At 45.8% G+C, this 25,000-nt stretch overlaps 1 protein-coding gene across 1 annotated transcript in view; it reads right to left on the reverse strand.

Annotated features, from left to right (window-relative positions):
- LOC137522343 (tumor necrosis factor receptor superfamily member 8-like) overlaps window positions 1–25,000 on the reverse strand; it is a 126,602-nt gene that overhangs the window by 18,278 nt on the left and 83,324 nt on the right. The window contains exons 3-7 of the mRNA XM_068242383.1: window positions 22,951–23,032; window positions 12,617–12,745; window positions 10,992–11,153; window positions 6,465–6,558; window positions 3,986–4,203 (exon numbers count right to left, since the gene is read on the reverse strand). Coding sequence (XP_068098484.1) covers window positions 3,986–4,203; window positions 6,465–6,558; window positions 10,992–11,153; window positions 12,617–12,745; window positions 22,951–23,032 — 685 coding nt within the window. The remainder of the gene's footprint in view (window positions 1–3,985; window positions 4,204–6,464; window positions 6,559–10,991; window positions 11,154–12,616; window positions 12,746–22,950; window positions 23,033–25,000) is intronic.

Genomic DNA, 25,000 nt, shown 5'->3' on the forward strand with positions numbered 1-25,000 from the left:
AGTTTCAGGGGCACAAAGTACCATATATACAATGACATAAGACACAGTGGCGTAGCTAAGGAGCTATGGGCCCCGGTGCAAGTTTTACATTGGGGCCCCCCAAGCGCTATATACATAACAATTAATAGTCGCACCAAAACCTGCCAAGGACAGCCACAGTGTCAGAGGTGCAAGAAGGGGATGGGGAACAGCTTGTTAATGACGCAGATAAGCTAAAGGAGGACCTCTCCTCGAATGACTCACAAGCTGTTTGGCGAGGGCTTAAGGCTGCCACCAATTACAAGCCCCCCCCTCAAAAAGCACCTCCCAGCACTGAGCTAGCAGAAAACCTCAGCAGCTTCTACTGCAGGTTCGAGGAGAAGGAGGCTCCCGAAGGGTCTCCGATGCTACAGGCTCCCTTCACTTCACCCCAGGCCTCAGTACCACCATGCCAAGACCTGCCTCCCCCGACCATAAGCGAATCGGACGTGGAGCGCCACCTGTCCAGACTAAATGCCAGAAAAGCCTCAGGCCCTGACGGAGTGTCACCAGCCTGCCTGAAAGCGTGTGCACAGCAGCTTGCTCCTACCCTTTCCTCCATCTTCAACAGGCCCCTAGTGAGCGGCAAAGTACCGGCATGCTTCAAGCGGTCCACCATCATCCCTGTCCCCAAAAAGCAAGGCGCGTCTGACCTCAACAACTTCAGACCTGTCGCTCTCACGTCGGTCATAATGAAAACTTTTGAGAAAGCAGTCCTGCCCCTCCTCAAGCACAGAACGGAAGCCCAATTAGACCCGTATCAATTTGCTTATAGGGCAAATAGGTCGACCGACGATGCCATTAACATCTGTCTGGAGCTTGTCAACAATCACCTTGACAAACCAAATTCATATGCCAGGGTTCTCCTCCTCGACTTCAGCTCAGCATTTAACACCATTAGCCCCCATATACTACAGGAAAATCTGGCTGAGCTTGGAGTCCACCCCACACTTCAACTGTGGATTAAGGACTTCCTTACAAACAGATCTCAGGTTGTCAAGCTGGGCTCCATCACCTCACAGCCAAGGATCACCAATACAGGGGCCCCACAAGGCTGCGTCTTGTCACCATTCCTGTTCTCCCTCTACACGAACAATTGCAGATCCTCAGCGAATTCCGTCAAGGTAATCAAATTTGCGGACGACACCACCATAGTCGGCCTGATCTCCAACAACGATGACCAGGCAGGGCCGGGCCGAGGCATAGGCTGGAGAGGCTCCAGCCTCAGGGCGCAGTGTAGGAGGGGGCGCACAATTCATTCAGCTGTCATTCCTAATTGTGTTTTAAGCAGAAAGAAATAAGAAAAGGGGAAACATAGCAGTGACTGCAAGCCAGATAACTAGATATTAAGGTGTTGGGGAGGTTGTGGGCCCTGTGGCACCTCTTAGTCTAATAGCAGTCAGTGTGTGACGGCTGGTGTGGGAGGGATGGGGGGCGCACTTTGGTGTCTCAGCCTTGGGTGCTGGAGGACCTTGTCCCGCCTCTGTGACCAGGCATACCGCCACCAGGTCGAAAGGATTTGCCACTGGTGCAGGGAGAACAAGCTGGTCCTCAACAACGCAAAAACCGTTGAAATCATCATTGACTTTAGGAAGCATGCCCCCACCCCACCTCCACTGCACATTGGAGGGATGCTGGTGGAAAAAGTGCCCTGTGCCCGCCTCCTGGGCACCACCATCTCCAGCACCCTTAAGTGGAAGGCAAACACTGTTTCCATCCAGAGGAAAGCCCAGCAGAGGCTTTACTTTCTCCGCCAACTGAAGAAGTTCGGCATGTCCCTGAAACTCCTGACAAGCTTCTATACCGCAACCATCGAATCCGTCCTCTGTTCTTCCATCCTTGTCTGGTATGCTGGCTCCACTGAAAGTGACAGACGCAAACTACAGAGGGTCATCAAGTCAGCGGAAAAGATAATCGGGCACACACTCCCTGCCCTGGACTCCCTCTACAATGCCAGACTACGCTCCAGAGCACTGAAGATTGCCAAGGACCCCTCACACCATGGCCACCAGTTTTTCAATCAGCTCCCCTTGGGGCGGAGGTATCTGAGGTATAGGTCCATCTCCACAAAGACCATGAAACACAAAAACAGCTTCTTCCCCTCAGCAGTAAACTCGCTGAACTCCTTTAACTCTGCTCATGCTCTCCCCCCGTAGACTTTCTGCCTGTAACCAACCTAGTTATGGAGAATTGTGGTTTATGTATATATGTGTGTTGTATTGATGTCTATTATGCCCTATGTTCTGATGTCTCAGATGTTTCTATGTATATGCCCTGTATTCAAGTGCCAAGCCCAATTCCGGGCACGACCCAGTCGTGCTTGGCGAAATAAAAGTGATTCTGATTCTGATTCTGATGATCACTACTATTCAAAGCATCTATAGAAGTGATTATTACCAGCACAGGACCAATAGAGAGCTGACACTGTAGTTGAGGGAGGGCCCCTCAAGTCCAAGGGCCCCAATGCGGTCGCAATCTATGCACCCCCTATTACTACGCCCCTGATAATACACATACTGTAAATGATAAATGTAAAGAGTAATAGAGACAATACACAGTTATCAGACAGTTGTTAGGATGTGCAGAAGCCTACTACAGACATCCAATTTTGATTTTGGCCAATCTTACCATGTAATATGAGAACTTACCTACACAATCTGTTCATAGTATTAAAAATCTGTTGGGCCTCATACTACATGGAAATGATAAATGGATCAATCAAGATTGGATAGGTGTACCGGACTTAAAGTAAATGTGAAGTGCCCCCCCCCCCATAAAAAGAGTTTGATACTCACCTATGGTATAGCTCTAGCTGGCCAAAGAACTTCAGCGGGACCCGGCACTGGAACATCGGGACAGAGAGAAGACAGGAAAGGCTCTGTGGGGTTCAGAGCCTTCCCTCTGCATATGTTAGTATCTAACTTTTTTGGGGGGGGGGGGGGGGGCGCTTCATATTTACTTTAACCACTTAATAACAAGCTGACTTATAAAAACGTCCTGCTAGAGCCTCTTAATAGCTCCAGGACGTTTTAATAAGTCAGACAGTGCTGCCGCCGCTGTGCACGCGCGCGCGCGCTCCTGCATGTGCACGTGCGTTTCTGTGCACGTGAGATTAGTGAAAAAAAATACACCTTTATTTCCAAATGATATATTGTCACTATACTTTGTACTAGGGACATCATTAAAATCTTGTGATAACCAGGACAAATAGGCAGATACAATGTGTGGGTTTTATGCACAGTAGCAGTGTTTATATTAAAACCATAGGGGATGAAATTGGAGAAATAGTATAATTACTGAAAATAAAGTAATTACTGAAAACAAATTTCAACCCCAATAAGCCCAATTTGTGGTGAAAAAAAAACAAGATATAGATCATGTCATTGTGATTAGTAGTGATTAAGCTATTGGCAAATGAAAGGGATGAGCACTGAAAAGTGAAAATCGCTCTTGTCCGTTAGGGTAAAAACCGCCTTGGGGTAAAGTAGTTAAAGCAATATTGTGACACCTTTGCAGGAATGGTTTTGCCCATAACACCTTGCAGTCTACAGAATAAACACAGTGGCCTAACTACACTTAATGGGTTCCTCAGCGAAACCTATAAAAGCCCCTGAGGAAGTGAAAGCGAAACTGGTCGGGATGAGCAGAGGAAGCCGAAGTCAGTTGATGTTTTAAATGCCCTTTTAATTTGGGTCTCCACAGCTGGGTAAGAATCTGCTCATTTGTTAGTGACGAGACACACGTATTGTCATCCCAGGCCATGGTGGTGGTGGGAGGATTGCACCCGGAGATTTTGCTTTTATATTCTATTGACTGTATGACAAGAAGGAGCAGTGACTCTGAGTGGCGGCATTCATTACATTTATTTTATTCTGCCGGTGTTTTTTTGCATTTACATTTTTATGTGACGTACGGTCCGGTTTAGTCGTGGAGCAGATATGCTGACCGGCCCCAAACGTCCGCTTACCTCTGATATCAGCTCCATCTTTGGTGGTGGGGGGTGGGAGAGGCGGATTTGGAGCTGGAGACTCATGCTGGACTCCAGGCGTTATAGAAATCCTATCTTCCCCCGGCCTGACCCCAGAAGGTTTCATCCCGATGAGAAGAGGCGGAGCAAAATCTTTGCACAATGCGTCTGCGGTCCTCGTCCCTCTCCTCACAGTGACCTTCTGCAACGTTCCACAGCTGAGAAGACAAAGAAAAGAGTCTACCAAAGAGTTCAAGGGGTTTGTGTACTGCTATTGACGGTCCTGGTTTACCCTTCTGGATTTACCACCATTTCCATATACTGTAAATACTCGATTACAAGTGTACCTTGTGTATAAGACGACTCCAATATTTAACCCTCTTAAGCTGGAGTTGTTTATTAACTGAAGTATAAGTCTACCCAGCAAAGTTAATGGCTGCACTTGGGGCTCAGGAGGGGTAAATGACGGCACTGTATACAGTATTGCAGCCATTAACCCCTCCTGTCCCTTAAAGGGAACCTTAACTGCTGCGGAAAAATAAATTCACTTACCTGGGGGCTTTCCCAAGCCTCCTGCAGCCGTCCTGTGCCCGCGCCGGTCCTTCGGTGCCCTCCGGTCTCCCTCCGCCGCTGAGTTTCGATTTCGGACGACTGCCAGTCGTCCTGGGGCCTCTTCCGCATTCCTTGTCGTAAACTGCAGTAAAGCGCGTCCGCATGACTCCAAACGCGTCATCGCATGACGTCAAACGCGTCATGCGGACGCGCTTTACTGCAGTTTACGACCAGGAATGCGGAAGAGGCCCCAGGACGACTGGCAGTCGTCCGAAATCGAAACTTAGCGGCGGAGGGAGACCGGAGGGCACCGAAGGACCGGCGCGGGCACAGGACGGCTGCAGGAGGCTTGGGAAAGCCCCCAGGTAAGTGAATTTATTTTTCCGCAGCAGTTAAGGTTCCCTTTAAGTGCAGCCAATAGTTCCCTCCAGGCCCCCAAGTGCGGCAATTATTCACTCCCTTTTATGCAGCCCAGTATTTCCCCCCTTCCCCTTTCCTTGTTAATTTCTGTGGCCAGGACTTTCACACCTGTGTTTTCTTGGTATTTCCTAGCCTGAAAGTATCACTTACCACTAGGAAGATTGCTGGAAATGGGAATGTCACTATTAGTACACACATAACTCAGTGTGCTCTGTGTTGCCCATGACTCGTGTATAAGACGACCTGTATACTTTTATGAAGTGAATCAGACCAACATTTCTAGACTTATACTCGAGTATATACAGTTATGCTGCAGCCGTCCCACAGAAATTTCCTTTGGAAACATGACCCAGGGATCTGTACACAGAGTACAGAGCAGACAGGCAGCAGAGTGGGATCATCTTTTCCTGTGCACAGAGCAGTTACCTGACCCTACCCACCTCCTCTCTCTGCTCCCTAATATGGGCGGGTCAGCTCTATGTTCACAGGAAAGGACTGGCTGGTGCTTCCTCCCAGCTCCACCCTAACTAAAGGTCGCATCTAACGATCTAATTTCTAGCGAAAAATCGTTTTTTGAGCGTTCAGATAGTTCTTATCGGAAGTGAAATATCGTAATACATTAAAATGCAAATTTTGGTTTGCCGAAAGACCAATCGTTTTTATAATCTTCGTAATCGATTGTGCCCATCAACAGAGATCATTTACCAATCCCATCACATCCGTTCAGAATTATGTGATTGCTCGAACGATTTTTCGCTAGAAATTGGACCATTAGTGGCCACCTTAAAGTGGTCCTGAACTCAGCTCTCCTCTCTGCTCTAAAAGATACACAACAGCATAATAACCTATAAAGAGAAACTCCGACCAAGAATTGAACTTTATCCCAATCAGTAGCTGATACCACCTTTTACATGAGAAATCTATTCCTTTTCACAAACAGACCATCAGGGGGCGCTGTATGGCTGATATTGTGGTGAAACCCCTCCCACAAGTAACCCCTCCCACAAGAAATGTTAAAACTTTTGTGGGAAATAGCTGTTACAGCTGTTTCCAACTGCCAAAAACCATGCAGCAGCTACATCACCTGCCAGCAGTAAAATGTTCACTGGAGTTCCTCTTTAAACAAAAAACATTTCTTTATTACAGTCAATATTATACAAATCCTAAAATAACTCTGCACTGTTTCTACTTCCTGATTCATGGAAGCAGACATATTGTTAACATCCTTATCTGCCACAGGCAGTCATGTGACACAGGGGAGCGATCAAATTACAATTTGTGATTAGACACAAATGAGGGGGAATTAGGCTAAACTCTCTAAATACATACAGGGTGCATTTTTCTGTTGTCCTTCTGTCCTGTGCGAGAGTTCAGGTCCACATTAAGGTTTGTAGAAGTGTTAGTACAGAGTTAGCCAGTCATGTTAGTTAGTGACATGACTATGTACTCTGTGAAGTGCTGCAAATATGTCAACTCTATATAAATACACAATAATGATAATACTCACTCTGTGTGGTTTTTACACCTTTCTGTCGTGGATGAGATGTCAGAGAATGTGTCAGGGGGGCATTCCTGGCATTTTGTGTCCTGTGTTTTTGTCCCTGAAAAAAAAAAAAGCAAATAAAAAATGTGATATTCAATTTATTTCAGCAACAAGTCAGGTGTGCTTCAACAGTGAGAGATTTTTTTGCCACTATTATTAAACTTTATTTATAAAGCTCTAACATATTACACACTGCTGTACAATAGGTAGGGGAGGCATAACAACATTAAAGTGGATCCGAGATAAAGATGCTTGTTTAGTTTATTGGGAATTAGAGTATTAAAACAAAAAAAAAGTATTTGGCTTGAGGAATGCCCTATAAACTATATGAAAGGAACACAATTATGCAATGAGTAAAGTGCCAAGGCACAAAAGGAGCTGTAGGCGAGGCGCCCACGGTTCCTTTTGTGTCCTGGCACTGTAGCAAGGGCTTATGGGAGCTCAGTCTGGGCAGGACGAGGGGGAGGTTACTAGCTATTGATTTCAGAGGCAGAGGGGAGGAGGGAGGAGGAGAGGGGACTGAATTGACACCCAGGCAAGCTGGTAGCATCTCCAGCCCTCACCCTGTGACAATGTGACCAACAGAACATGTTGTTGTTGTGGACTTGTTGCAGACATGTGGTGGACTTGTTGCAGACCTGTGGTGGACTTGTTGTGGACTTGTGGCAGACTTGCCGCGGACTTGTGGTGGGCTTGTGGTGGACTTGGACTTGTGGTGTACTTGTGTTGGACTTGTGGTGGACTTGTAGTGTACTTATGGAGTACTTGTGTTGGACTTGTGTTGGACTTGTGTTGGACTTGTGTTGGACTTGTGGTGTACTTGTGGTGAACTTGTGTTGTACTTGTGGTGTACTTGTGTTGGACTTGTGGTGTACTTGTGTTGGATAGAGTTGGGCCGAACCTCCGATTTTAGGTTCGCGAACCCTGTTCGCGAACTTCCGCGAAAGGTTCGGTTCGCGAAAAAGTTCGCGAACTGCCATAGACTTCAATGGGGAGGCGAACTTTCAAAGTTTTAAAAAATTCTATCAACTGGAAAAATGATAGAAAACATGTTTTAAAAACTCTAATACCTGGAGCCACACCTAATTGAGTGAAATACACATCACTGCTGGAGGACCCGCCCACCCTACCTCCTCCAAGCAAGGTCCTTTATACCATTTGCCTACCTACACTAATTAGTTATGGGACAGCTGCTACACACTCTGCTAGGGAGATTTTAATTCCCCCCTTCTCCCACCCTTCTATCCTTCTACCTATTCCCTCCTCCCTCCTACCAGAGGGAGGAGGGTCTCTTCTGCCAGGGAATTATACTATTTTAAAAACCAGTATACATCATACCATAGCTGGTACATCATACCATAGCTGGGAATACATACATGAGTATACATCATACCATAGCTGGGAATCGAACCCAGATCTCACTGTGTGGTGGACACGTCACCCTAAGCACTGTACCACTACAGAAGTAAGTGAAGCTAGCCTAAAATGTAACATTTATGCTCAATGCAATAGAACCATTAGGTTGCTTAAAGGAGAACTGTAGTGAGAGGTATATGGAGGCTGCCATATTGATTTCCTTTTAAGCTATACCAGTTGCCTGGCAGCCCTGCTGATATATTTGGCTGCAGTAGTGTGAATCACACCAGAAACAAGCATGCAGCTAATTTTTCCTTTTAAAATAATACCAGTTGCCTGAATCGCCTGCTGATCCTGTGTCTCTAATACTTTTAGCCACAGCCCCTGAACAAGCATGCAGATCAGGTGCTCTGACTGAAGTCAGACTGGATTAGCTGCATGCTTGTTTCAGGGTGTGATTCAGCCACTATTGCAGTCACAAAGATCAGCTGGACTGCCAGGCAACTGGTATTGTTTACAGGAAACAGCCATATCACTCTCAGTTAAGGTTCCCTTTAAAGGAGAACTGTAGTGAAAGGTATATGGAGGCTACCATATTGATTTCCTTTTAAGCAATACCAGTTACCTGGCTATCCTGCAGATCCTCTGCCTCCAATACTTTTAGCCCTAGACCCTGAACAAGCATGCAGCAGATCTGGTGTTTGACATTTTTGTAAGATCTGACAAGATTAGCTGCATGCTTGTTTCTGGTGTGATTCACACTACTGCAGCCAAATAGATCAGCAGGGCTGCCAGGCAACTGGTATAGCTTAAAAGGAAATCAATATGGCAGCCTCCATATACCTCTCACTACAGTTCTCCTTTAAGCAACCTAATGGTTCTATTGCATTGAGCATAAATGTTAAATTTTAGGCTAGCTTCACTTACTTCTGTAGTGGTACAGTGCTTAGGGTGACGTGTCCACCACACAGTGAGATCTGGGTTCGATTCCCAGCTATGGTATGATGTATACTCATGTATGTATTCCCAGCTATGGTATGATGTACCAGCTATGGTATGATGTATACTGGTTTTTAAAATAGTATAATTCCCTGGCAGAAGAGACCCTCCTCCCTCCGGTAGGAGGGAGGAGGGAATAGGTAGAAGGGTAGAGAGGAGGAAGGAGGGAGGAGGGAGGTGTAATTAAAATCTCCCTAGCAGAGTGTGTACCAGCTGTCCCATAATTAATTAGTGTAGGCAGACAACTGAGTCAAATGGTATAAAGGACCTAGCTTGAAGGGAGGGTGGGCGGGTTCACTAACACTGAAAGCAGTGTGTTTGACAATAACATGTCTGCTGACAGTGAAATGGAGGCTAAAAATTTTGCTCAATACAGCATTATGGGGCGAATCGAACTTCCGCAAAAGTTCGCCTGATGCAGGCGAATGCGAACCCCCAAAGTTCGCCTGGAACCGTTCGCAGGCGAACCGTTCGGCCCAACTCTAGTGTTGGACTTGTGGTGTACTTGTGTTGGACTTGTGGTGTACTTGTGTTGAACTTGTGTTGTACTTGTGGTGAACTTGTGTTGTACTTGAGGTGTACTTGTGTTGGACTTGTGGTGTACTTGTGGTGAACTTGTGTTGGACTTGTGGTGTACTTGTGTTGGACTTGTGTTGGACTTGTGGTGTACTTGTGGTGTACTTGTGTCGGACTTGTGTCGGACTTGTGTTGGACTTGTGTTGGACTTGTGTTGGACTTGTGGTGAACTTGTGTCGGACTTGTGGTGGACTTGTGGTGGACTTGTGTTGGACTTGTGTTGGACTTGTGTCGGACTTGTGTTGGACTTGTGGTGTACTTGTGTTGGACTTGTGGTGAACTTGTGTCGGACTTGTGTTGGACTTGTGTCGGACTTGTGTCGGACTTGTGGTGTACTTGTGTTGGACTTGTGGTGAACTTGTGTTGGACTTGTGTTGGACTTGTGTTGGACTTGTGGTGAACTTGTGTCGGACTTGTGTCGGACTTGTGTTGGACTTGTGTCGGACTTGTGTTGGACTTGTGGTGAACTTGTGGTGTACTTGTGTCGGACTTGTGGTGAACTTGTGTCGGACTTGTGTTGGACTTGTGTTGGACTTGTGTTGGACTTGTGGTGAACTTGTGTCGGACTTGTGGTGGACTTGTGGTGGACTTGTGTTGGACTTGTGTTGGACTTGTGTCGGACTTGTGGTGTACTTGTGGTGTACTTGTGTTGGACTTGTGGTGTACTTGTGGTGTACTTGTGTTGGACTTGTGGTGTACTTGTGTTGGACTTGTGGTGTACTTATGGTGTATTTGTGTTGGACTTGTGGTGTACTTGTGTTGGACTTGTGGTGTACTTGTGTTCGACTTGTGGTGTACTTGTGTTGGACTTGTGGTGTACTTGTGTTGGACTTGTGGTGTACTTGTGTTGGACTTGTGGTGTACTTGTGTTGGACTTGTGGTGTACTTGTGGTGTACTTGTGTTGGACTTGTGGTGTACTTGTGTTGGACTTGTGGTGTACTTGAGGTGTACTTGTGTTGGACTTGTGGTGTACTTGTGTTGGACTTGTGGTGTACTTGTGTTGGACTTGTGGTGTACTTGTGTTGGACTTGTGGTGTACTTGTGGTGTACTTGTGTTGGACTTGTGTTGGACTTGTGGTGTACTTATGGTGTACTTGTGTTGGACTTGTGGTGTACTTGTGTTGGACTTGTGGTGTACTTGTGGTGAACTTGTGGTGAACTTGTGTCAGACTTGTGGTGAACTTGTGTCGGACTTGTGTTGGACTTGTGGTGTACTTATGGTGTACTTGTGTTGGACTTGTGGTGTACTTTTGTTGGACTTGTGGTGTACTTGTGGTGAACTTGTGTCAGACTTGTGGTGAACTTGTGTCGGACTTGTGTTGGACTTGTGGTGTACTTGTGTTGGACTTGTGGTGAACTTGTGTCGGACTTGTGTTGGACTTGTGGTGTACTTATGGTGAACTTGTGTCGGACTTGTGGTGTACTTATGGTGTACTTGTGTTGGACTTGTGGTGTACTTGTGTTGGACTTGTGGTGAACTTGTGTCGGACTTGTGGTGGACTTGCCGTATGGCAATACACAGGAAGCATACATTATCTATGACGGAGTTTGTGCCGTACCTGGCTGGCTCACCCCCTGCCCGGTGGGGCATGCTGTGTGTGGTTCACACCGCAGGCATGTCCTCTCGTTTGAGGCGGGGCTGTGACAATAGTAGCCGGTTTGGCACGCGCAGATGGCGTTGGAACACATGGAGCAAGCCTGGACCTCAACGAGGAAAAGTTCTGTGAAGAAAACATATATGTTAATTAGATAGAGAAGATGGGAACTATTTTCCCCCCAAAAAAGAAAACTCACAGTGTGAGGAGGCCATTTTGCCAGGTCAGTTTTGTCACAAAAATTCCCATGAGGAAATTTCGGTGCTGATTTCTTAGTTCACAGGATTTTTTTTACTATAAACACTTTCAGTGGTAAAATATGTCTTACTATCTCACACTGCACGATAACCCGACATGTTTGGGTTAGGGTTCTGGTCTCCCAGAATGCTCGGGAAGGGGGGAGGGAAGAATTCTGCATAACTAAACAGCCTAGACTAAACATAACTGGGAGAGCGTGGCTACATACCAATATACAGTAATATATAGTGATACAGGAAGTGTTTCTGGTGCTGAAACCAGGAAAATTACCGTAAAGGTGTGTGTCCTGAGTAATTTACTGCATTCTACTATATGTCATGACGGGGCCTCTTTAAGCTACCTACACGATAGTTTCAGGTGACGATTATATCAAGTGTGTAGGCATAACTATGCACAGATCTCATGTTATCATCTGATTGCTCAGTGCCAGAATGTTACCCTCTTGTGTTAAAGCTTCTGATTTATATGAACATGCGTGGTATTTTGGGCTGCAGCAGAGTTTAATAAAGTTAGACCCCCCGCGGACATACACTTTCTGAGCATTAATAGGCTGTGGTTACCCAGCGAGTGACAGCCCAGCAACGGCTAACTGCCCTCCGCATCTTCTCAGTGTCATGCAAAGGAATGTGACCGCACAGGTGTTACCCCAAGTGGCACATCATTTGTGGACCTTCCCCCACTCAAACTGCCCCCCTACATTCAGAGGCTCTTTATCCTGTAATAATAGGAGAATAATAGGAGAAGGCGCCCCCCAAAAAGAAAGGTAGCACTCCAGTATAGGTAGTAGACAACTATGCACCTCCCAGTATAGGTATCCAAGCTGTCTCTCCAGTATAGGTAGCCCCCACCCCCAGTATAGGTAGCCCCCACCCCCAGTATAGGTAGCCGCCACCCCCAGTATAGGTAGCCCCCACCCCCAGTATAGGTAGCCAAGATTCCCCCCCCCCCCCCCAAGCAGAGGTAACACCCCACCCTCAGTACAGGTAGCCAAAATCCCCCCCCAGTATTGGTAGCCAAGGTGTCTCCCCAGTATAGGTGGCACCCCCAATATAGGTAGCCTCCACCCCCATTATAGTTAGCCACCCCCAGTATAGGTAAGCTGTCACCCCAGGTAAAGGTGTCACCACTGTGTAACCTGAGCACAATAAACAAGTCTGCTATTTCTTGAAAAATTAGTGTGCTGATATCTCTTGCAAATATTATCACCTGTAGTATTGCCTAAACCACCGTATCACACACCTAATCTACCTGACGGAGTGACTGCTCAGACCCATGGACCCCAGGTAAAGGTGGCCACCCCCAACTGACCCCTGCAGAGAAGCCATCATTACCTTTTCCACACTTGTTACAGGACCTGCACTCGCGATGCTGCGATTCCCAGTCGATGAACTGGCCGGGGTTGCACGACTCTGCACATTGTTTCTCAGCATTCTGAACACAGCCGTCGCATTTCACCAAACCTGGAGGCAAGAGAATAAAAACAACAGGGGTCTCTGGTCAGTTAAAGGGGCCAGGGGTAGAAGGGAAGAATTCTGCATAACTAAACAGCCTAGACTCAACATCACTGGGAGGCGGGGCTACATACCAATATGCGATGCACTTGCGGTTGGGACTTCAGAACGGCAGAGCAGGAGAAAGAGATAGTCAAAGAGGCTTCATTTTAGAAGAGTGGCCTCTAGTGGCATGTAAGCACATCTAAGTTTATCCTTTGCAGCCCCTGAGACACTCCTAGGAGTTCTGGTTCACCCTGAGCATGCTGGGTAATCGGTTCCTTTCTAACAAGCTGACACAGGAACAGCTAATGCAGACCAGTCTACACGGCTTGCTGCAGAAACCAGGGGTGTGACAATAGACCCTGCAAGGGATGCAGGCGCAGGGGGGCCCAGAAGCCGCAGGGGGCCATTGGGGGGGGGGGGGGGAGTTTCTTTTCCTTGTCTTGAGAGACTGACAACTAAGGGCACGGAGAGAGAAAAACTTTCTGCTCTCTGCACAATTGTTCTAATGACTGCATCTGCTCAGCAACTGGTAGGGAATCATTCAGAGTTTTGCAGAAAAGATTTGTAGACAGTCCCTATTTGGTGTGTAGCAGGGTCTTGTGTACAGCCCCCAGCCTCTCCACCCCCTCCCCAAGTGCTGTGTACTGTAGTGATGCTGCAGGAGTCTGCAGAGCCCCGCCCCCAGCCTCTCTACCCCTCCCCAAGTGCTTTGTACTGTAGAGGTGCTAGAGAAGTCTGCAGAGCCAGTTCTACTCTATCAAAGGTCAGAGTAAGTGCAATAAGCTGAGGTTGGGAGCTCATTAATCTGTCGGTTTTCTGTATGTGTTTTCTGCACACCATGTGTGTCTATGTGTGAAAACATGCATGTTTATCACAGAAGCTAATGTAATTGATAGAGAAAATGCCTGCAGTGCTTCACTGCTGTCTGTTTTTATCTGCATGAAGGGAAAACATTCAAGTGTGCACTCGCCAACTGAATAACATTGGCTCTCAGTTTACCTGTGCAGAAAGGAGGAGGGGAGATGGGGGGCTTCCCATACAAAGTTTCTCAGGGGGGGCCCAGTGATTGCTAGTTATGCACCTGGCAGAAACTTGGCTGCTCCATATTCCACTACATACAGAGCAGAGCTTGATGGAGCATCTGTGAAAATCTTTCCTAATTTGGAAAAAAAAAGTGTAAAATACTGAATGCAGTATCTTACAGATCTGTTTTTTTTTATTTGCTTTTTTATCGAACAGCCCTTTATGAATTGAAGCCTAAGACGCTTCGTGAAAATTTCGTGTTTGGTAATTTACCCCATGCAATATTTTAGACTTTTTTTTCCAAATTCATTAAAGGGAAGGTCTAAGCAAAATAAAAAAAATGAGTTTCACTTACCTGGGGCTTCTACCAGCCCCATGCAGCCATCTTGTGCCCTCGTAGTCACTCACTGCTGCTCCAGTCCCCCTCCGCCAGCTAGTTCTGCTTCTACCAGCCCCATGCAGCCACCCTGCGCCCTCGCAGTCACTCACTGCTGCTCCGCTCCCCTGCCAGCTAGTTCTGCTTCTACCAGCCCCCTGCAGCCATCCTGTGCCCTCGTAGTCACTCACTGCTGCTCCAGTCCCCCTCCGCCAGCTAGTTCTGCTTCTACCAGCCCCATGCAGCCACCCTGCGCCCTCGCAGTCACTCACTGCTGCTCCGCTCCCCTGCCAGCTAGTTCTGCTTCTACCAGCCCCATGCAGCCATCCTGTGCCCTCGTAGTCACTCACTGCTGCTCCAGTCCCCCGCTGGCAGCTAGTTCTGCTTCTACCAGCCCCCTGCAGCCATCCTGTGCCCTCGTAGTCACTCACTGCTGCTCCAGTCCCCTACCACCAGCTAGTTCTGCTTCTACCAGCCCCATGCAGCCATCCTGTGCCCTCGCAGTCACTCACTGCTACTCCACTCCCCCGCTGGCTGCTTGCTGACCTCGGAGGACGGCGGGCCGCATTGCGTACATTTTTACGCATTCCCGCTAATGCAGGAACATTAACACATACATTTTTATGCATGACTGGTTCAATGCGTAAAAATGTACGCATTGAACCAGTAACGCGTAAAAATGTATGTGTTAATGTTCCTGCACTAGCGGGAATGCGTAAAGATGTACGCAATGCGGCCCGCCGTCCTCCGAGGTCGGCAAGCTGCCAGCGGCAGGGACCTTCCCTTTAAGAGTTCGGTAATCGAGGGATTATTGCAGCGCTGGGAAAATGGGTGAAAGATGTGATACAGAAAGCATTGTTTATTATACTGACAAGTAAAGGGCAAGTCCAGGCTGCATAAAATGAATATTTTCTGCTTTAGTGAATGCAGTAATGCTTAGTGAATAGAGCCCCATGTGTGGTGAGCTGTAGCGGACAGCCAGGCACGTGCTGTGAGAAAGACGTTTAGTCATCGGGCATTTCAAGGAATTGAACTCGTTTCCTGTTGGGTTGGGGCGCACTCAGTGCTGACCATATTCTGAGAGTTTCACCGCAATGTGAAAGCAGCTCCTCTGGCCGCTGCAGTAACTCTTCATGAATGGAAGTTTCACATTGGTTTGCATTCTTCTTTTAGCTGTTTCTCACTCTGACTGTGATTATGCCTTCCCCAATAATTACTGTAACATGACGGCGTTACAGGACAGCAGGGGAAGCGATGACACAGGCCAAACCCATCTGTTCACTAAAAACGTTAAGAGGATCTCGCACATGGCACAACGGTCAAGACAAAAATAGATATAGTTCCCCTCTGTTTACATATGAGATTGAGAGCGAGATCTCATAGGAATTTCCACTGTTGCCTCTCAATGCATTCTCTGTAATGGCTGCTCTGATGACAGTGAGAGGCAGAATTACAATACTGTACATATCATATTATTATTATGTATTTATATAGCACTGAGATCTTCTGCAGCACATTACAGAGTACATAGTCATGTCACTCACTGCCCTTAGAGGAGCTCACACTCTAATCTTACCATAGTCATAGTCTAATGTCCTACCAATATTATTATTATTATTATGTATTTATATAGCAGTGACATCTTCTGCAGCACTTTACAGACTACATAGTCATGTCACTGACTGTCCTCAGAGGAGTTCACACTTTAATCCTACCATAGTCATAGTCTAATGTCCTGCCATATTATTATTCTGTATTTATATAGCACTGACATCTTCTGCAGCACTTTACAGAGTACATAGTCATGTCACTGACTGTCCTCAGAGGAGCTCACACTCTAATCCTACCATAGTCCTAGTCTAATGTCCTACCATATTATTATTATGTATTTATATAGCACTGACATCTTCTGAAGCACTTTACAGAGTACATAGTCATGTCACTGACTGTCCTCAGAGGAGTTCACACTCTAATCCTACCATAGTCATAGTCTAATGTCCTACCATATTATTATTATGTATTTATATAGCACTGACATCTTCTGCAGCACATTACAGAGTACATAGTCATGTCACTGTCCTCAGAGGAGCTCACAATCTAATCCTACCATAGTCATAGCCTAATGTCCTACCACATTATTATTATGTATTTATATAGCACTGACATCTTCTGCAGCACATTACAGAATACATAGTCATGTCACTGACTGTCCTCAGAGGAGCTCACACTCTAATCCTACCATAGTCCTAGTCTAATGTCCTACCATATTATTATTATGTATTTATATAGCACTGACATCTTCTGAAGCACTTTACAGAGTACATAGTCATGTCACTGACTGTCCTCAGAGGAGTTCACACTCTAATCCTACCATAGTCATAGTCTAATGTCCTACCATATTATTATTATGTATTTATATAGCACTGACATCTTCTGCAGCACATTACAGAGTACATAGTCATGTCACTGTCCTCAGAGGAGCTCACAATCTAATCCTACCATAGTCATAGCCTAATGTCCTACCACATTATTATTATGTATTTATATAGCACTGACATCTTCTGCAGCACATTACAGAATACATAGTCATGTCACTGACTGTCCTCAGAGGAGCTCACACTCTAATCCTACCATAGCCATAGTCTAATGTCCTACCATATTATTATTATGTATTTATATAGCACTGACACCTTCTGCAGCACATTACAGAGTACAGTCATGTCAATGACTGTCCTCAGAGGATCTCACAATCTAATCCTACCATAGTCATAGTCTAATGTCCTACCACATTATTATTATGTATTTATATAGCACTGACATCTTCTGCAGCACATTACAGAGTACATAGTCATGTCACTGACTGTCCTTAGAGGAGCTCACACTCTAATCCCACCATAGTCATAGTCTAATGTCCTACCACATTATTATTATGTATTTATGTAGCACTGACATCTTCTGCAGCACATTACAGAGTACATAGTCATGCCACTGACTGTCCTCAGAGGAGCTCACAATCTAATCCTACCGTAGTCATAGTCTAATGTCCTACCATATTATTATTATTTTTGCTACAAGAAGATTTATGCGTGCTCAACACCAAGCTTAACCCTTACAAGTCTGGCTGTGCAAATTTGGCTAAATTGGCTTATCATGAGCATTGCTCATGCAAAAATGCATTTGCTTTCGCATGCCAAACTTTGCAGGGTCAAAAACTAAAACTGCGAAGTGGTTGCCCTGCGGGAATTAGTTCATGCTACATAGCACTATCCAGGAGCGCCACGGGGAGGCTTCCCAATGCCCCCATACAACCGGGGGGACTGCGGGGCCCCAGGCTCTCTCACTGCCTAGGGACCACAGTGTTACCCCGGTGGGGGAGGCTGGGTGGCGCCGGCGACCTTCCCAAGCGTGGCCAGCACCGGGGGGGCTCTCCGCGGCTCCCCGGTTGTATGGGGGCAATGGGAAGCCTTCTCGTGGCGCCCCTGGATAGTGCTATGTAGCATGAACTAATTCCCGCAGGGCGATTGTTTTGCGTTTTTTGGTTTTTGACCCTGCATATTTAGGCATGCGAAAGCAAATGCATATTTGCATGAGCAATGTCTCGTGGTTAGCCAATAGGCCAAATTTGCAAAGCCAGATTTGTCAGGTTCACTTGGTTGAAGCACACATGTTCTCTCTCTGTTGTAATTAGCATTGCATTTTCTTTTCTTTGGAGACAAGTGGTGAATGGCTTGTTTTAGGACGTGAGAGCCCTGGAGCAGGCTATTTGCGTCTGTCCTCCCCTTATGTGTCGCGCCCAGGTCATGCGCATATAGCAGAACGCAATGGACGTTAAGGTAAGTGCCTGTTTTTAATCTTGGGAGGTGTGTGCGGGCGGCTCTTCCCGGCGCTGGCCACGCTGGGGAGATCGCCTGCACCCCCCAGCCTCCACCTCCGAGGTGCCGCTGTGTGGGTTCCAGGCAGTGAGAGAGCCTGGGACCCCCGTGGCCCCCCGGTTGTATGGGGGCAATGGGAAGCCTCCTCGTGGCGCCCCTGGATAGTGCTAATGTAGCATGAACTAATTCCCACAGGGCGATTCCTTTGCGGTTTTTCTGTTTTTGACCCTGCATATTTAGGCATGCGAAAGCAAATGCATATTTGCATGAGCAATGTCTCGTGATTAGCCAATAGGCCAAATTTGCAAAGCCAGATTTGTCAGGTTCACTTGGTTGATGCACACATTTTCTCTCTGTTGTAATTAGCATATTATTATTATGTATTTAATAGCACTGACACCTTCTGCAGCACATTACAGAGTACATAGTCATGTCACTGACTGTCCTCGGAGGAGCTCACACTCTAATCCTACCGTAGTCATAGCCTAATGTCCTACCATATTATTATTATGTATTTATATAGCACTGACATCTTCTGCAGCACATTACAGAGTACATAGTCATGTCACTGACTGTCCTCAGAGGAGCTCACACTCTAATCCTACCATAGTCATAGTCTAATGTCCTACCATATTATTATATATTTATATAGCACTGACATCTCCTGCAGCACTGTACAGAGTACATAGTCATGTCACTGACTGTCCTCAGAGGAGCTCACTATCTAATCTTGTCAAGAGTGTACACAGTGATGATTTCGTCCATCAGGGATCAGGAGATCATCCCGTTTGGCGACATCCCGTTGGCCGGGCTACACACGTGTGTCTTAGCTGTGTAGCTGGCGACGTGCTGTGTTGCTATGTGGAGGGATGACGAGCAGAGCATGCGTGACGTCACGTGTTGGGCGGGGGATCAACGAGAACAATGGGATTGGTGTGGGGATTGGCGTTGCTGGGGCTGGGTAGATCCGTTCAGCGGATCGCTCGTGGGTTTGGTTCTTGGCTGCCGTACACATGTCTGATTGTCGGCTGAGGCGGTTGTTATCGGCCGCCTCAACTGACTTAAAGCGGAATATAACCCTGCATTTCAACTTTGCTCTAAAACATTATTTACAGCATATTATATGCAAAAAGCATTTTTTTTTTTACTAGACCAGCATTGGAAGGGTTAAACACAGAGGTTTAAAGTTCTGTGGAGTGATATGCAGAAGTTCAGATTGTTACATTCTATTTAGTTAAATGTATCTATTGAGAAATGTTACACACTCTTTGGCTGTCCTCCAGCTCCTTCTCAGTCAGAGAGATATGTCACATTCAACACTTAGATACATTTATGTAAACAAAATGTATCTATGTCAGCTTCGGATGCGTCTGCAGAAATCTCCAGGAACTTTCATCAGGCAGGGGTCACACTTATCGGCTTTCGTACGCGTTTTCTGCACAGAAAAACTGACTTCAAGTGAGAACTCATGTTAATCAATAAGCAAGGTCACACTTTAATGCAGATTTTGCACGCAGAAAAAAAACTGACATCTTGCGCAATTTGTCAGTTTTCTCTATAAATTACATTAGCTGCTGTAAGGCAGGGGTCACACTTGTCTTTCAGTTTTCTGCAAAGTGTAGAAAACTGAAAGACAAGTGTGACCCCTGCCTAAAGCCCTGTGTAACCCTTCCAATGCTGGTCTAGTAAAAAAAAAAATGCTGGTTGCATATAATATACTGTAAATAATGTTTTAGAGCAAAGTTGAAATGCAGGGTTATATTCCGCTTTAAGTGTGTGCGAGGCTTAAGCCTGTTGTCTAGGTGATGGTCGCTGTGGGAGGGGCAGTAAGCTGTGGCTGTAGTGAGGTAAAATTAACACTGAGCTGGTTTGGAAGAAGAAAAAAAAAAGGAAGGAAAAGGGCAGAAGTGATGTCACTTTTGGCATCACAGAGAAACAGTAAAGATGGAAACCAGCAGAAATACTCTTTTCTTTTTTCATATCACATTTCTCTTAAATCTGGCAGTGAACACTGAAAACAACTGGATAGGTAAACTAAATAAGTCATTTTTCTATTGTATATTTTTTTTTTTTCAGTTAATAAGGATTTTTTCCTCCACTTTAAGTGATTATACAGCATCCTGTGGAGCATTTTCCAGACCTGAAGTACTTTTGTAACCTCTTTTTCTACTTGCAAAATAATAGCTGTGAAGTCACAAATCATAAAAAGACCAATGCCTATTCATCCTGCCTGTTTGAGCTGAGGTCTCAGTTATTAAATGACTGGTACTCTTTACTAGAAATGTACAGTATATTGACTGGAACATGATGAACGATAAAAATCCAGTTGCACATTTCAGTACAATGCAGTACCGGCCAGAAACCAGCAGGTGGTGCTCTGTGACAGCGCCATGAGACCTGATTATTCACAACCTGCCATTTCACGCTATAAATTATTATTATTTATAGTGCCAACATCTTCTGCGGCGCTGTGCAGAGTACATAGTCATTTAACTTATCAGTTCATTTAGAGGAGCTCACAATCTAATCCTACCATAGTCATAAGTCTCTGTATATATCGTAGTCTAGGGCCAATTTAGGGCTGGTTCAGACGGACGCTTGTGCAGCGTTACCGCCAGTGTTCAGGGCTTGGCGTTAAACGCTCCCATTCAAGTGAATGGGAGCGTTTGTACCAAGCTTTTACGCGCGTTTACACGAACGCGGCGTTCGGGTCCCGATTTTCCCTGGCGTTCAAGGAGCCTCTGGAAGCTACATGTAGCTTCCAGGGGCGGTTAACCGCGATGGGTAATGTCCCCCTAGGGGAAGAAAAAACGCGACCGCATCCGAACGCAACGCGAACGCTGCTGAAAGCTCGAACGCATCACCACCGCGACGCCAACGAACGCAACGCCTCTGACCGTCCGTCTGAACCAGCCCTTAGGGGGAAGATATCTGTATTTTTTGGGGGTGTGAGAGGAAACCAGAGTGCCTGGAGGAAACCCACACAGACACGGGGAGAACATACAAACACTGTGCAGATGTGACCTGGCTGGGATTTAAGGTGAGAGTGCTAACTACTACGCCACCGTGCTGTATAACTGACCAATACCTAATGGCAATCAGTTGTTAGTAGTATTATTATTGATTTATAAAATGTCAACATATTCTGTGGCGCTGTACAGAATAAAAAGCTAAACATGGAGTACATAATAATACAGACTCTGGTATATGCAAAATATACATAATACAGAATTGGCAGACATAGTAATTACAGTGACAAAGTAACATGATGAACAAAATGTACAGCACATTCCAAGACACAAAAGGGTGAGAGAGCTCTGCCCCTGTGAGCTTACAATCTACAGGAATAGGGAGGAGAAGAGGTGGAGTAATATAATGTGTATACTTAGAGGCAGCTTGTTTCTAGGCTATATTTAGTAAGGAGCACAACTTGGCCTAATTCAGAGTGTATGCTTGTCGGAGAAAGTGAGTTTTGAGGGAGTAATTAAAGAGGAACTGTCGGGAAAATCTTAAAATGTAAAATATATACAAATAAGAAGTGTGTTTCTTCCTGAGTAAAATGAGCCATAAATTACTTTTCTCCTATGTTGCTGTCACCTACAGTAGGTAGTAGAAATCTGACATTACCAACAGGTTTTGGGTTAGTCCATCTCTCCATAGGGGATTCTCAGCATGGCCTTTATTCTTTATAAAGACACTCCCTGAAAAAGATTTATAGAATGATGCTGGCCAGCCTCCCTGCTCACCGTACACGTTTTTGGCAGTTGGATGGAGCAACCGCCATTTACTAAGTGCATTTTGAAAATAAAGAAATGCCTGTGAAACCCCCATGAGGAGATGGGCTAGTCCAAAACCTGTCGGTTCTGTCAGATTTCTACTACCTACTGTAAGTGACAGCAACATAGGAGAAAAGTAATTTATGACTCATTTTACTCTGAAAGAAACGTAGTTCTTAATTGTACATGTTTACATATATTTTACATTTTAAGATTTTCGCAACAGGGGTCCTTTAAAAGTGAATCTGAAGCCTAAAAGGGGAGCCTGCGGGGGGAACGTTGACATCGGGAGGAGACCTGGAAGTCTCATTAGGACCCAGAACCCTTCCTCTCCTTAGGTGAGTATCTGTTTTTTATTTTATTTTAGGCTTCAGACTCTCCTTAAAGGGAACTGAACACTGATGAAAACATTTGTTTTAAATGAACATCCCCCTAATAAAGATTCTAAGCTGACGCTACCGTTGCGGGGTGGGGTTGGGGGGAGCCCTATTACTTACCTATGGAGTGCTAGTCCCCCAGTCTACATCTGTGCTTCACAATGGCCATCATTTGTATGTCCTTGCAGTGTTGTGAGCGTTAGCACGCACCGCGATGCATGCTGGGAGATGTAGTCCGTGAATGCGAATACATCCTCCGCAGCAGGGAATCAGCATCCCATAAGTAAATAATGGTGCTCCCAAATCCCTGCACCACCAACAGCAGTGTCAGTTTAGAACCTTTGTCATGGTGAGGTTCATTTAAAAAAAAAAGTTTTTTAATTGGTGCTCAGTTCCCTTTAAAAATTTCAAAGGTTACGGAGTGACAGATGAGTTGTGGGAGGGGATTCCAGAGGAGGGGTGCAGCACGTGAGAAATCTTGCATAGGTGACTGCAAAGAGGTGATTTTAGAATAGGACAGAAAACTGTCCTGTGCAGATATTAGATTGTGGTTGGGGTGGTAAAAGCATTTAGAATTGAATAACTAGTACTACAGGTTCTCTATAATGCAGTTTGGTGAGATACCTTTCTGATCACAGTTTAGAGGGTGGGGTGATGACTGCTTCGTGGTTTTCTGTAGTGCTGAGTGGTCTGTCCAATCTACAGAGTTATAGGGAAATAATAAGTGACAAGCGGTAGGACTGACCTTTGGGGCAGTGTTGGCAGCATTGTCCAGCAGTCTCACTGTAGTATCCATTACCAGGACATGTCCTGAGCCCGGCCGATACCTGCAGGAATACAGAAAAGGATGTGGTCTGGATGAAAAGCAGGATGGGCCTGATTTACTAAAATACCTCCTCACCTTCACCCTCCGCACACTAAAACTCACTCATACAGATAATAACTTCATCAGACACACAATAACTATCACAGACATCAATAAAAGCTCAGCCAGCATTGTTTGATACCAGAAGTATATGTTCACTAAGGCATGCTGAAATCTAAAGCATGTGCAACAATTCTGTGTAGTGATTCATCAATGGGAAGAGTTATTTGTTTATATAATACTGGCATCTTCTGCAGCACATTACAGATTACATAGTCATGTCACTGACTGTCCTCAGAGGAGCTCACAATCTAATCCCTAACATTGTCATAGTCTAATGTCCTACCATATTATTATTATTATGTATTTACTGTATATAGCAGTGACATCTCCTGCAGCACTTTACAGAGTACATAGTCATGTCACTGACTGTCCTCAGAGGAGATGACAATCTAATACTACCATAGGCATAGTCTAATATCTTTCCATATTATTATTATTATGTATTTACTGTATATAGCACTGACATTTTCTGCAGCACATTAACCCTCCTGGCGGTAAGCCCGAGCTGAGCTCGGGCTATGCCGCGCAGGAGGAGATCTCAGCCCCTGGTGGGGCGATTTGCACCAATTAAAGTGCTGTACGTGCAGCTAGCACTTTGCTAGCCGCGCGTACAGCTTGATCGCCGCCGCTCTGCGGCGATCGCCCGCACGCAGCGGCGGAAGAGGCCCCCCGCCAGAGCCCTGCGCTGCCCGGACCAATGAGTTCCAGGCAGCGCTATGGGCTGGATCGGAGGCGTCTGACATCAGGACGTCGGCTGACGTCCATGACGTCATTCCGATCGTCGCCATGGCGACAGGAGAAGCCAAACAGGGGAGCGCGTTATATACGCGTTCCCCTGTTTGCTATTGATGCCGGCGACGATCGAACTAGAGGGACACATGCGCCCTCTGGTGGTGTTTCATGTAGCTACCACTCTGGTAGCTTTACATGAAACATAAAAAAAAAAAAAAAAAAAAAAAAAAAAAAAATTGGATTTCTGCAATTTTTGCAGAAAAAATAAACCGCCAGGAAGGTTACAGAGTACATAGTCATGTCACTGACTGTCCTCAGAGGAGATGACAATCTAATCCTACCATAGTCCTAGCCTAATGTCCTACCATATTATTATTATTATGTATTTATATAGCACTGACATCTTCTGCAGCACATTACAGAGTACATAGTCATGTCACTAACTGTCCTCAGAGGAGCTCACACTCTAATCCTACCATAGTCATAGTGTAATGTCCTACCATGTTATTATTATGTATTTATATAGCACTGGCATCTTCTGCAGCACTTTACAGAGTACATAGTCATGTCACTGTCTTCAGAGGAGCTCACAGTCTAATCCTACCATAGTCATAGTCTAATGTCCTACCATATTATTATTATGTATTTATATAGCAGTGACATCCTCTGCAGCACATTACAGAGTACAGTCATGTCACTGACTGTCCTCAGAGGAGCTCACTTTTTTGGGAGAAGTGGAAGTAAAACCAAACAATCACAGGGAGAACATGCAACCTTCAGGCTGGGAAATGATCCTGGAAGCTAGTGCTGCAGGGCAGGAATGCTAGCTGCTGCACCACCATGCTTCTCTGTTGGCTCTAGCACTTTGATTCACTCATCTGGAACAAGCATGAAGCTGGTGGAGATGGAACACCTGATCAGCATCCTTCTTGTGGTGGGGTGATCAGACGATAGTGGAGGTGGAGGATTGGCACAGAAGACAGACAAGCAGCACTTTCAGCAGGGAGTCGGCAATAGCAAATCAGTAAACTGAAGGTGTCGCCTTACAGTAACCGGGGTGTTTGGTTGCGATAATAATTTGCATATTATCCTGTAGGTAGAATTTGAGTAATTTTTTTATATGTAGAGCAGGACA

This window comes from Hyperolius riggenbachi, chromosome 6 (assembly GCF_040937935.1).
Source record: "Hyperolius riggenbachi isolate aHypRig1 chromosome 6, aHypRig1.pri, whole genome shotgun sequence".
NCBI lineage: Eukaryota > Metazoa > Chordata > Amphibia > Anura > Hyperoliidae > Hyperolius > Hyperolius riggenbachi.